Here is a 12858-nt window from a genome sequence, read left to right as displayed (position 1 = left end):
CCACCCCCCACCCCCCCCCCGCTCGTGCTGGCTCTCTCTCTCTCTCATTCAAAATAAATAAACTAAAAAAAAAAAAAAAAAACTCCTCAGAATTGACACATTAGGTTTATTTTTCATAAAACGTTCACTTACTTAGTCTAGTTGTGCTCGTTACAAATCCATTTAATGATTTTATAAATATTAATATCAGCAGCTCTTCTAAAATCAACTCTAAGGGTAATATACAATTATTATAAAATTACAATATACAATTATTTTATGTAATTCTCATTACAATGTGGATAACCTCATAGTATCTCTAACCCCCTATTAAATACATAGTTAAATCTCTGTGCGAGAGATTAAAAGGAGGTGCTAAATTTTGAGATAAAAGTCCCATAAGTGTTAACGAAGACAGAGAGGAAGTGAAACAAATACCTATAAATTTATCTTCCCACATAGCTATCTGACCTTAAAAAGGGAACAGGTAGGGGTGCCTGGGTGGCTCAGTCAGTTGAGCATCTGACTTTGGCTCAGGTCAGGATCTCACAGCTCATGAGTTCGAGCCCCACGTTGGGCTCAGTGCTGATAGCTCAGAGCCTGGAACCTGCTTCGGATTCTGTATCCCCCTTTCTCTCTGCCCCTCCCCCTGCTCATGCTCTGTCTCTCTGTCTCTCAAAAATGAATAAACATTTTTTTAAAAAGGGAACAGCTAATGTACAGAAGAGTTTAAGTAGTCACAGAAAAATTTGAAGAAAAATTTCTTCCTACTCCATGAAGTAGAACCTAAGTCTTTAATCTAGTCCTTGGCTTCCTGGCAACTTCTCAATATGAGTTTCCTCACTTTACAACCGTGTTAAAGCCAGGAGGTGAGAAGAAATTTTTTATTTTCTAAGTTAATTTTCCATCGTATCTTGCCCACTCTCTCCCTGAGACAGGGGAAGGTAAATTCACAATGCCCTTGAAGAAGTGCAAAATTTGAAAATTTCTCTTATTTGAGGATTACCATTTGGTTTCATATCCAATGCCATTCCCTACAGAAATGTAAAAGAGTTCGTTACTCCAGGAAAAGAAAAATAGATCTCACAGATGTCCTTGCTAACCCTCCAGAATATGTTCATATAGGGGGCTAATCAGAATAGGTCAGCATGTGTTTTAAACAGGAGGATTAGGCCAATGATTTCTCAGCTTACAGGAGTGGGCCCTCACTTAGAGCTGTCCTTTTTCAATGCTGATTCGAAGGGGTACATGCACCCCAATGTTTATAGCAGCACTATCAGCACTAGCCAAAGTATGGAAAGAGCCAAATGTCCATCGACTGACGAATGGACAAAGAAGATGTGGTGTGTGTATACAATGGAATATTACTCAGCGATCAAAAAGAATTAAATCTTGCCATTTGCAACAACGTGGTTGGAACTAGAGGGTATTATGCTAAGTAAAGTAAGTCAGAGAAAGATAAATATCATATAATTTCACTCATGTAGAATTTTAAGAAACAAAATATATGAACATAAGGGAAGGGAAGGAAAAATAAGATTAGAGAGGCAAACTATAAGAGACTCCTAAATACAGGGAACAAACTGAGTGCTGCTGGAGGAGTGTTGGGGGGGATGGGCTAAATGGGTGATGGGCATTAAGGAGAGCACTTGTTGGGATGGACACTGGGTGTTATATGTAAGTGATGAGTCACTAAATTCTTACACTATATCTTAAGTAACTTGGATTTAAATAAAATTTAAAAATCAAAAAATAATAATAATAAAACAAAACAAAACAAAAAAGAGCTGCCCTTTTTCATGCCATCCCTCTAAAGGAAGAAAAAAGAGTTTAGTGTATATGTGTGTGTATATTTGCATTTTTAAAATTATGCATAGCTGAGGGGCAAACAAAGAACAATGAACAGGAAGAAAACTTGTGTTTCTTTTGTTTTTCATGAGTGCCTGTTTTGGAACTCTTATGTATATAATGCCCCCTTTGCTCAGTCTCCTTTTCTGGTTCTTCCCTATATCCCCCAACCTCTAAATTTTGCAATGCATTGGGACTCAGTGCTTTTACATTCCTTTCTGGGCATTTCCTGGTTTTAAACACCGTTATGGTAACAATTCCCAAATTTATGTTTCCATCCCCGATCTCTTCCTTCAGTGTCCAACTGTCCAACCAACACTTGGTTGCCTAACTGGCATTTCAAATGAACACTTCCAAAGGGAACACCTGATTTTCTCCCTCAAGTCTGGTCTTTCTCCATCTCAGTAAATGATACTTTCTTTGTTATTCAGGCCAAATATCTTAGAGCCAGTTTGACTTCCTTCTCTTCTACTATGCATCCAATTCATCAGAAAACTCTATTGGCTGTATTTAAAATGTATGCAGAATCGTCCCTCTATTTCTACTAGTTTGGTCTAAGCCTGACATCATCTCTAGGCTGAAAGTAGTCTCCATGGCAACAACATCTAACTAGTCTCCCTGCTTCTATCCTGTCCACTCTTAACTGTCTAGTCTGCACACAGACACCAGAGTGATGCTATTAAAACTCAAACCTGAAGGCCTTATAATCCCTGGCAAGGCTCTGCATGACATTACTCTTTACCTCTCTTTCTGCATTACCTCTCTGACCTCATCTTTGACTATGTTGTTCATTGTTTCATCCTTGGTACCTGGGACAGAGCCTGCTGCAAAAGTATTGGTAGGAATGAATAAATTCCTTACTCAAGACAGAAAAGGACAAACTAAAAGTGAAATGCTTAGAGATTGGGGCTATTTGAACATAAAAGAATAAAATCATTTAGAAATAAGAATAACTCCTGTGGGGCCTGGATAGCTCAGGTTGACTGCCTGATGCTTGATTTCAGCTCAGGTCATGATCCCAGGGGTGTGGGATTGAGCCCTGTGTTGGGATATATACTGGGTGTGGAGCCTGCTTAAGATTCTCTCTCTCTCTCTCTCTCTCTCTCTCTCTCTCTGCCCCTCCTCTGCTTGCATGCCTGCATGCTCTCTCTCTAAAAAAATTAAAAGATAAAAAATGAAAAAATTGAAAGAAAAAAAGAAAAAAAAAGACCAACTCCTAAAGATGATCTGAACTATTCCTTCATTTTATAGATTACAAATTGATGTCTGAAAGCTTAAGTGACTCATCCACGGTCACACAGTCAATAAGGATAATCTTCTCCTACTCCATATTAATTCCTCTTTAAGAATGTTTTGCCCTTGGGGCGCCTGAATGGCTCAGTCGGTTAAGCGTCCGACTTCGGCTCAGCTCATGATTTCACAGTTCGTGAGTTCGAGCCCCACGTCGGGCTCTGGGCCGACAGCTCAGAGCCTGGAGCCCACTTCAGATTCTGTGTCTCCCTCTGTCTGCCCCTCTGCTGCTTGCACTTGTCTTTTGCATTGTCTCAAATATAAGTAAACATTTAAAATATTTTTTTTTTTAAAAAAGAACATTTTGCCCTTATTTGGGCTTTACTTTCAAGGACTATTTTTCAGAATTTTCTTCACATATTCAGCATTCTGACCTCCCCCCACGATCCTAGCAGTTTAGCATTGTGATTAACAATACACATTCTGGAGTCAGTCTCTCCAAATTCATGTCCGGCTACTCTGCTTACTGTGTGACCTTAAATGAGCTAAAATTCTTCTGCACAGGATAGAAACAATAGACTGACAAGGCAACCTATAACTGCTATGGGAAATAGTACGGAGTTTTTTTAAAAAATTAAAAACAGAACTACCATACGATTGAGCAATCCTACCTCTGGGTATTTATCCAAAAGAACAGAAATCAGAATCTCGAAGAAACACACATACTCCTATGTTTATTGCAGCACTATTCAATCCACAATAGCCAAGATGTGGAAACAACTTAAATATCCATCAACACATGAATGGATAAATAGAATGTGGTTTACGTAAGCCACGGAATACTATTTAGTCTTAAAAAAGAAGGAAATCTTGCCATTTGCAACAACATGATTGGACCTTGAAAGAATTATGCAAAGTGAAATGAGTCAGTTATAGAAGGACAAATACTACATGATTCCACTTATTAAAGAAAAAAAAAATCCAAACAGCTGAATCCACAGAAGCTGAGAGTAGAATGGTGGTTGCCAGGGGCCAGGAAGGAGGGGGGGGTGGGAATGAGGAGTCATTATTCACTGGGTATAAAGTCTGGGTCATGCAAGATGAATAATTTCTAGAGAGGTGCTGTACAGCATCTTGCCCATAGTTAACGATCTTGGGTTGTACACTTAAAATTTTGTTAAAAGAGTAGATCTCATGTTAAATAGTCTCACTAAAATAAAAAAAAAAAATAGGAAACACATTTAGGATAATGATGAGGCAAGTTTTTTAGAACTGTCAGTCACTGGATCATGCAATAACCCCCAAGGGAAATGTGAAAATGCCATCATTGGAGATATTTAAAACCCAACTGAAGAAAAGCACACAAACACATAACATTGGCCTTGTTCTTTTCTCTACGCGAGTGAAAAGACCCACACAAGCATGATCTAAGACACCAACAGATTCCACAGCCTGGAGGCACTTTCCAGACCACCCATTAGCGTGAGGGAAGAAAGCAGAAGACTGGGCTGGAACTGATGGCTCACGTCACGGTGACTTGCTCAGCGTGTTCCCAGCTCAGTTATGACTTCTCCAGGGTGCTAGGACAGGAGCACTTACACCAGGTCACTACCCTCCGAGCTCCAAAACGTTTCCAGGGAATACAGGAATCTCTCTCCCACCTACTTTTAGAATTGGCCTGTGTTGCGTTGTGTTGTGTTGTGTTTTGATTTGATTTGTTTCGTTTTGACTCAGAAACAACCCTGGAGAAGAACAGACCATTGAATCTATAAAGGACAGACAGAACCTTAAAGTAGGAGTCAGCAAACTATGGCGCAAGGGCCAAATCTGGCTCATAGCCTGTTTCTCTAAATAAAGTTTTATTGAAACATATCCAACGCCACTCATTTGCAAAGTGTCAATGGCTGCTTTCACAGTGCAGTGGCTAATTTTGAGTAGCTGCAAAAAAACGGTGCATGGTCCACAAAACCTAAAATACTTATTACCTGACCCTTTACTAAGGCTCACCTTTGCTTTAGACTAACAACTTTGAGAATACTGATTGAAGCATCTCTAGGGCAAAAATATGCAAAAGTCATTCTTCCCTTCTTTTAAGTTATGGAATAGAAAGAAGCTAATTTGAATAGAATATGCCAACTTTGTATGCATCCAGTCCAAAATATCCCATGCCAGAGTCTGGAGCATACACCTGCAATACCTAAAATAATGTAATGATTAAAAATGGAAGCACTAGAATCAGAAAGACCTGTATGAATCCCAGATTTGCAATTTACCTGCTGGGTAGCCTTTGGCAAGTTACTTAATCTTTCTGGACTTCACCTTGAAATAAAGTCAAAAATATGATCCAGCTCAGAGGGCTCTCACGAGGAGTGAACGCATTACTGTATATAAAGCACTTGGCAGAGAGCCTGGTCCATTATATATGCTCACAAAACTAACCAGTCTTATGATTAGTGTAGTATTAAAAATTAAAACTTAGGGAAATCAACGTTCCAAGACTGAACATGAGGCTGGTAAAACACAAATGCACTGTGTGTTAAGCCTTACCTGCGCAGTTTTCCCCAGGATCTCCACAGAGAAGGCCATCCCTTTCAGGACTTCTGGTTGCATTCCCATCTGCCACAACACAGTGGAGGATCACTAGACCTTCAAGTTCAAAACAGAACCAAACAAGCATGAAAACTTGAAAATTTCCTCAATGAAAAATACTCTATCGAAGCCATGACCCATTTATGAAAATAACAAGCCTGTGCCTTCCATTCCCAAGGCATTCTCCCACAGGAAGGGGGGTGGTACACAGGCCAGCACGTCTCGTTTTTTAAGCTCAATGCCAAAGACAGAATTTAAAAGCCAGCAACACTTGCAACTAAGTATGCATCTTAAGTGAAGAGATTTGGCCATAGCTTGTGAGGGAGACATCACAGAGGCAGAGAAATAAGACTTCTCAACTGCTGCACAAATACACTGATGAGGGAGAATGAATGACAAACCCATGTGGCAACGTACTTTCTCCATTCCAAACAGACTCAGTGTTTCTCTGGTATTAATTAGTGTTTGTACTTCCTTCTTGGGATATGTGAACTAGATATTCAATTTGTGGGAATTATTTGAAAGTTTGAGTTTCCCTCAGCTAAGTATCTCTGTTGTTGAGAAGGACAGGTCTCATGAAAAAATATGGGGGAGAAAGGAATACTGTGTTGTGGTTAGCACAGTTTAGGATACAGTGTGCAGTCCTTGGGTGGACCAGATTTAAGCAAGTCAAATGTAAAAAGTCACTTATGAGATAATCTGGGAAATCAGACCCTGACTACACATTCGATAATATTAAGGAATTGTTCTAGAGAACTTAAAGTGTGCTAATAATATTGTGGTTTAGGTCAAAGAACAGAGTCCATATCTCTTAAAGATATACATTTAAAAACTTATAAATGAAATTAATGTATCCAACATTTATTTTAAAATAATCCAACAAGAGAAGATGGGTGCAAGGGGGGGAGAGAAACTTACAGATTAAACAAGATTGGCCACATATTGATAATTATGAAAGCTGGGTGTTGGCTAAACCAAGGTTTATTATGCTCTTCTATCTACTTTTGTATAAATATATTTAAATATCTATAATAAGTTGGAGAGGGGAGGAGAAGGTAAGGGAGGACAGATGGGAAAAGATAAGAGGGCTTGGGAGTTAGCTAGTCTTGAGTTCGTGACCTTTTTTGCCACTTTACAGCCATGTACCTTGGGCAAATTTCATAATCTCTCAATTTCCTCATTGCCAAAGTGGAGACAATTATTATCTCTTCTCCAGAGCATTTCTGTGAGGATTCAATCAGGTAAGTATGCAAAGCACTTAACACAGTGCTGGCATGTGACCAATGATCACTTAAATTACTCATTATCATGTAACTGGCAGGAATCAAATAACTTGCCCACTGGGTGTATTGACATTTATCCATCTAGCCAATGGTTTCTAAGCTATGCATCTTCTTTAATTCAACTCAATTCAACAGACATCCATGAGCATCCAGAAACACCCAGGCAGATAGGACATGCTCTACCTTCAAAGTGTTCCAAAGCTAGTAATGCAAGTAATCAGCCAACCAATTAACCATAATAAGAAGTGAGAGTATTATACCAGAGGACAATAGTATCTAGCAAGTTCAAAGGCCAAAAGAGTTTTCAAAAAGAATCAATATAGAGACTTGTTTCTAATTGTCTAATTAGAAAAGTTTAAAAAAAAGGTTGTAACTAGCATTTGAAATAGTGAATAAAAATGGAAAATCAAATCCACTGGTGATGGATACATTGGTACTACTTTTCTGGAGGACAATTTAGTGCTATAGGTTCTAAAAGCAAAAAACTCAAAAAATATACAAATGCTTAAATCCAGTCATTTCATTTCTAGTAATCTTTCCTAAGGAAATAATTGAAGGTACATAAAAAGATTTAGCTGTAAAAATTCTCTATGACATAGATTATAAAAAATTGGAAATTCCCTAAATATCTAACAAGATAGAGTTGATTAAATACACAGAACTGTTTTCATGCAATAAAATACTATTCAGGCATAATTCAAATAGTAATAGAACATTTTGATATATTCCTAAATAAGAGAAATAGGCTATAGAATAATAATGCAGTGTGATCTGTGTGTTTCTCTGCATCTGTGTGTGATAAATGTAAAAAATGTTCATATTGATAGATAATCAAAAGGTAGGTAATTAAGTACATAGAGTTGCTCACACTGGTTAGGAGACTTTTGCCTTAATTTTCCTTATTTTCATTTTTCAATTTCCTACTAGCATATTTTATCTGTGACAACAACAAAAAAAGGAGTATCTCCCAAATTAAAAAAAAAAAAAAAAAAACAATTTGGCCACCAAATTTCTAGAGTTTTCGTATCTTTTATCTCAACACCTGCCACCCTCCTTTCACACTTGTAACAAACCAGAAACATACAATCATTTAGCGCTTTCCAAGCACAGGGATTGTATATTTACGCATCTTTGTAACCCTGGTAACTAACACAGAACACAATAGATACTCCACAAATGTTGAAAGAATGAATAATCCATCTGTAAATGAAGAAAACAACTTTCAGATTCAAAGATCCCAGGATCCATTTCTAGTAGAAAATTTCAATCCATGTCTTTATTATTATAAAATAGGTTTAATTCATTTTTAAAATCCCATACATGGGCTTTCTGCATGGGCAGAATCAGGAAGCCTTAATTCTGGTGTTAATCTATTTTAATGGCGGGAATTTTACTAAAAACCTCTAAATCTTATAGAGATTCAACCTCTGCAAACTGGAGATGACACCATCTCCTCGAGGCTATTGTAAAAATTAAATTAAGTAACATAAGGGGAATCTGGGTGGCTCAGTTGGTTAAGTGTCCAACTTCCACTCAGGTCATGATCTCGCGGTTTGTGGGTTTGAGCCCGGCGTCGGGCTCTGTGCTGACAGCTCAGAGCCTGGAGCCTGCTGCGGATTCTGTGTCTGCTTCTCCTCCTGCCCCTCCCCAACTCATGTTCTATATCTCTTTCTTTCTCTCTCTCTCTCTCAAAAATAAGTAAAAATTTAAAAAAATTGAATAACATATGAGAAGGCACAGGGCTTGGCACCTAGTATACAGTTTTTAGTCTACCTGCGCTTTCTTCTACCACGTATTATTTAACCCATCATTCTCCACTTTGACCTAACAGTCGAAGCCCTGATTCCACTGAAACGCTGCCCAGCACCTTCAAACATTCTGGCAGGCTGGGGCCTGTGCCCAGACTCTCTTCTGTTCCGACTCACTCCACACGCTGGCGTCAGCTGGTGAAGGGATGCCACCACGGGGAAGAGCCCTGGAGAGGACCCCCCAGGGAGGATCCATGCTCAGGCAAACCAAACACCAAGCACAAGGCACTGGAGTCACATGTGCTATGCTACTGCTCACCCACAATCTTCAGGCCACCGTCACAAGCTGGTGGCCACGAACCAAATCCGCTCCCAGGAATCATGTTCTCAGTCTGCATAGTCTTAAAAAATTGAATCATGGCAGTTCGTAGCAAACCTGGATTTTTCTACTTCCGCTGAAAAAGCAGAAGGGCTGGCAGCACAGGTCTGAAACACCTTCCGGGCATCAACTAGCCGGAGTCAAGCAGCAGGTGACCCGTTTAATGCCACGGACCCCATCAGACATGGCCGCACTCATTTATTTTAACTGCCTACATCTTGACAGGCATTTCAGTTTCTGATCTATACGTAGTGACTCAGAAATCAGAGAAATGTGCACAAAACCATTTTGCTCAATACTGAAGGCAGCTTCAAAGAGAAAAGACACTCTTGTTCCATCCCTAATGCAACAGATATTTACTAAGTACTATGTGTTTTGCACTGCCACAAGACACTGAGGGTTCAAAGATAACAGATGCTATCATTAACCTGAAGGAGCTCTCATTCTGGTGAGGAAGAGAGACACAGAAATCTTTAAGGGTCGTGCATGTAGCAAGGACAACAGAGTTGTAACGCAAGATGGAGAATCGGCTCTACCTAGCTGCAAAGACTTGATAGAACAGGTGAGGCTTGTGGTGAGTTTTAAGAAGGAAGAAATGATTGTTGTAAACATCAACCAGTAACTTCTAGAAAGAAAAAAATTGTGTAAGCAAGATGACATAATCATTGATGTTATTTGTTTCTGCAGGAGACAGTACTTACATGGTAATAGTGATGTAAACACTGATTATTTAAATTCATTACATCAAAAACTGTCATAAAATCAAGGCCAGTAATTAGCCCACCTACACCATGTGGGGAGACTGTTGCGACGAATCAGTATCTTTGCTGTGCTGGTTTTTCAATGTTCTCAGCGGCATCCCTAATGGTAACCACACTGAAATTATGGGAGAGGAGAAATTCAGTAGGGAAAGTTTAAGTTGACAAGCCAAGAAATAGCATTACAAGCAAGTTATTTAGCATGAGGGAGGTAAATGCAGAAGAGACACTTAAAATAGACAAAAGTGGTTGCTTCCAGGAGGCAGAGAGGCAGGAAGCTTTGGTGCAAAGATCTGCTGTTTGTTTTTGGTGTGTTTTGTTTTGTGTGTTTTGTTTTTGTTTTTTAAGTTTTTATGCTATTTTTGGTTATAAACCTTTTAGTACTCTTGGGGCTTTTAAAAATCTATGTATATTTATTATTCATAACTTAATTAAAATATTTATTATACATATTATGATGATTTATTATACATACTAATTAAAATAAAATTAATTTTTAAGTAGGCTTCATGGCCAGTGTGCAGCCCAATGAGGGGCCACCCAGGAGCCCTAAACTAAAATTAATTTTAAAGAAAAGGACACATAAAGTTGTAATTGACCAAGGCATTCTAAACAAAAGGGACAACTTGTAAGAAGACACAATATGCATAACACAACTTATTCTGGTTTGTCTGGTGGGGATTGTGATTGGAGAGAAGGCTGGGGGGCGGGTAGGTAACAACAAATGACCATATTAATTACTTTGGATTCTTAGGCACTTAAGTTGGGGTCATTGAAAACCTTTAAGTGAGACACAACGGAATTCTTGTTTTGGTTTGGAAAGGTTACTTTAACACCAGTACTTTAACACAAAGGTGGCAGCAGTGGGTATGGGGAAGAAGAAATGAATCTGCGAGACTCAGTCACAAAGTAAAATAGAAAAGACTCGGTGACTGGTGGGATAAGGTAGGCAGTGAGGAAAAAAAGAAGTCTAGAGTGACTGGAGTTTGTGGCTTGAGTGATTCGCTGGATTGCTGTGCCAAGCACACGTATAAGGGATGCCAAAAGACAAACATTAGGAAGAAACATTAATGCCTAGAAAGTATGCAAATAATTGCAGATGACTCTTCAAAGACGTCAAACTGAGAAAGAGAGGGAAAAGATCAGTCAATATATAAAGAAAAAAAGAGGGTTGTTTTTGGTTTAAGTTTTTTTTTTTTTTTTACATTTTATTTATTTTTGAGAGAGAGACAGAGCACAAGTGGGGGAGAGGTGGAGAGAGAGGGAGACACAGAATCCGAAGCAGGCTCCAGCCTCTGAGCTGTCAGCACAGAGCCCGACGCGGGGCTCGAACCCACAAACCGTGAGACCATGACCTGAGCCGAAGTCGGATGGTCAACGACTGAGCCACCTAGGGGCCCCAGTTGTTTTTGGTTTTATTGTGAGAGAAAATTGATAGAAAGATGCCAAAGGTATAGGATAGAGGCAAAGAAAGGACTATTAGTAGAGGCAGAAAAGATTTACAATGCTTAGCCTGAAAGGCAGGGCTTCTTCCGCAACGTATAATCCTTGGCAGTCAAAGGTAGCAATTTGGCAAATATAACTTGATTCTGAGTAAATGAAAAGTCTTTAGAAAATAAGAGCTTAAAGGTATTTTACATGCTATACATCTCACCTCACTGTTCAAAGGAATCCAAGTTCTGGTTTAAATGGATGCAAAACATCCAAAGGTTTCTCAACTTTCACACTGGATAATTCTGTGTTATGGGAGGCTGTGCATTCTAGGATGATTAGTCCTGCCTTTTATCTCCTAAATTCCCATAGCATCCCACCCCTTCCCCGCCCCCTACTTCTGAGTTGTCACAATCAAAAAATTTCCAGACATTGCCTAATGTTCCTGGGAGGAAAATTGACCTGGTTGAGAACCATTGCAATCTCTCCAACCTGTTTTAATATTTTTTCTCTAAAATACAGCTTTCATTTTGGATGTGTTGTTTTAATATAAATCAGTCACACAACCTTGAAGGCTCGAATTTTGGCTTCTTAAAAATTTTCTTAAGGAGAGTTCCATTATCTTACGGAAAGATCATTGAACTCAGTCATTAATTCACTATGTGATCTTGAGCTAATTAGCAACCTCTCCTGACCTTTTCCCTCAAGAAAAATTAGAATCATAGGTTCTCTGCCCATCCAATAATCTAGTTCATTAAAATTAAATGAAATAATAGAGCAAAAGAATTTGTTTAAAACAACATGTTATTAAAATAATCCTTATTTGCATCAGAGAAAGTATGGATTCTACTTTAGAGAAAATGAAAGAAAATATCGTACTCAGATGTGGAAAACATAACAAGATTTTCATTCAGAAGAGTCACAAATTTTGTTAAATTTCAGTTCCAGAATTAGTAAGAATTTTACACATATTAAAATATCCTACCAACCAACTAAAATCATCCTCTGGGAGAGTTCTTCAAGTTGGCCTTTAAAATTTCAGTAGAGAGGGGTGCCTGGGTGGCTCAGTCGGTTAAGCGTCTGACTTCAGCTCAGGTCACGATCTCACGGTCCGTGAGTTCGAGCCCCGAGTCGGGCCCTGGGCTGATGGCTCAGAGCCTGGAGCCTGCTTCCGATTCTGTGTCTCCCTCTCTCTCTGCCCCTCCCCCATTCATGCTCTGTCTCTCTCTGTCTCAAAAATAAATAAACGTTAAAAAAAAAATTTCAGTAGAGAGAGTATTCACTCTCTTCTAAGGCAGTCCACTTCAATGAGACCATCCATCCATTCTTTCAACTGCAGTCCTTCCTTCATTCAGAAAGATTATTGAGTGCCTTGGTGGTTCAGTTGGTTAAGTATCCGACTTTGGCTCAGGTCATGATCTCCTGGTTGGTGGATTTGAGCCCTGCTTCCAGCTCTGTGCTAACAGCTCAGAGCCTGGAGCCTGCTTCTGATTCTGTGTCTTCCTCTCTTTTTGCCTCTCCCCTGCGCACTCCCTCTCTCTCTTTCTCTCTCTCTCTTTCTCAAAAATAAACATTAAAAAAAATCTTTTTTAAAACGTTTATTAAGCACCTAT

The 12858-nt window shown here is 39.1% G+C and overlaps 1 protein-coding gene across 1 annotated transcript in view; it reads right to left on the bottom strand.

Annotated features, from left to right (window-relative positions):
* The window catches only part of BTC (betacellulin), a 42632-nt gene that overhangs the window by 11679 nt on the left and 18095 nt on the right, over positions 1-12858 (bottom strand). Inside the window, exon 2 of the mRNA XM_007086978.3 lies at positions 5605-5703. Coding sequence (XP_007087040.2) covers positions 5605-5703 — 99 coding nt within the window. The remainder of the gene's footprint in view (positions 1-5604; positions 5704-12858) is intronic.

This window comes from Panthera tigris, chromosome B1, assembly GCF_018350195.1.
Source record: "Panthera tigris isolate Pti1 chromosome B1, P.tigris_Pti1_mat1.1, whole genome shotgun sequence".
Classification (NCBI taxonomy): domain Eukaryota; kingdom Metazoa; phylum Chordata; class Mammalia; order Carnivora; family Felidae; genus Panthera; species Panthera tigris.
This window is presented reverse-complemented; position numbering and strand designations above follow the sequence as displayed.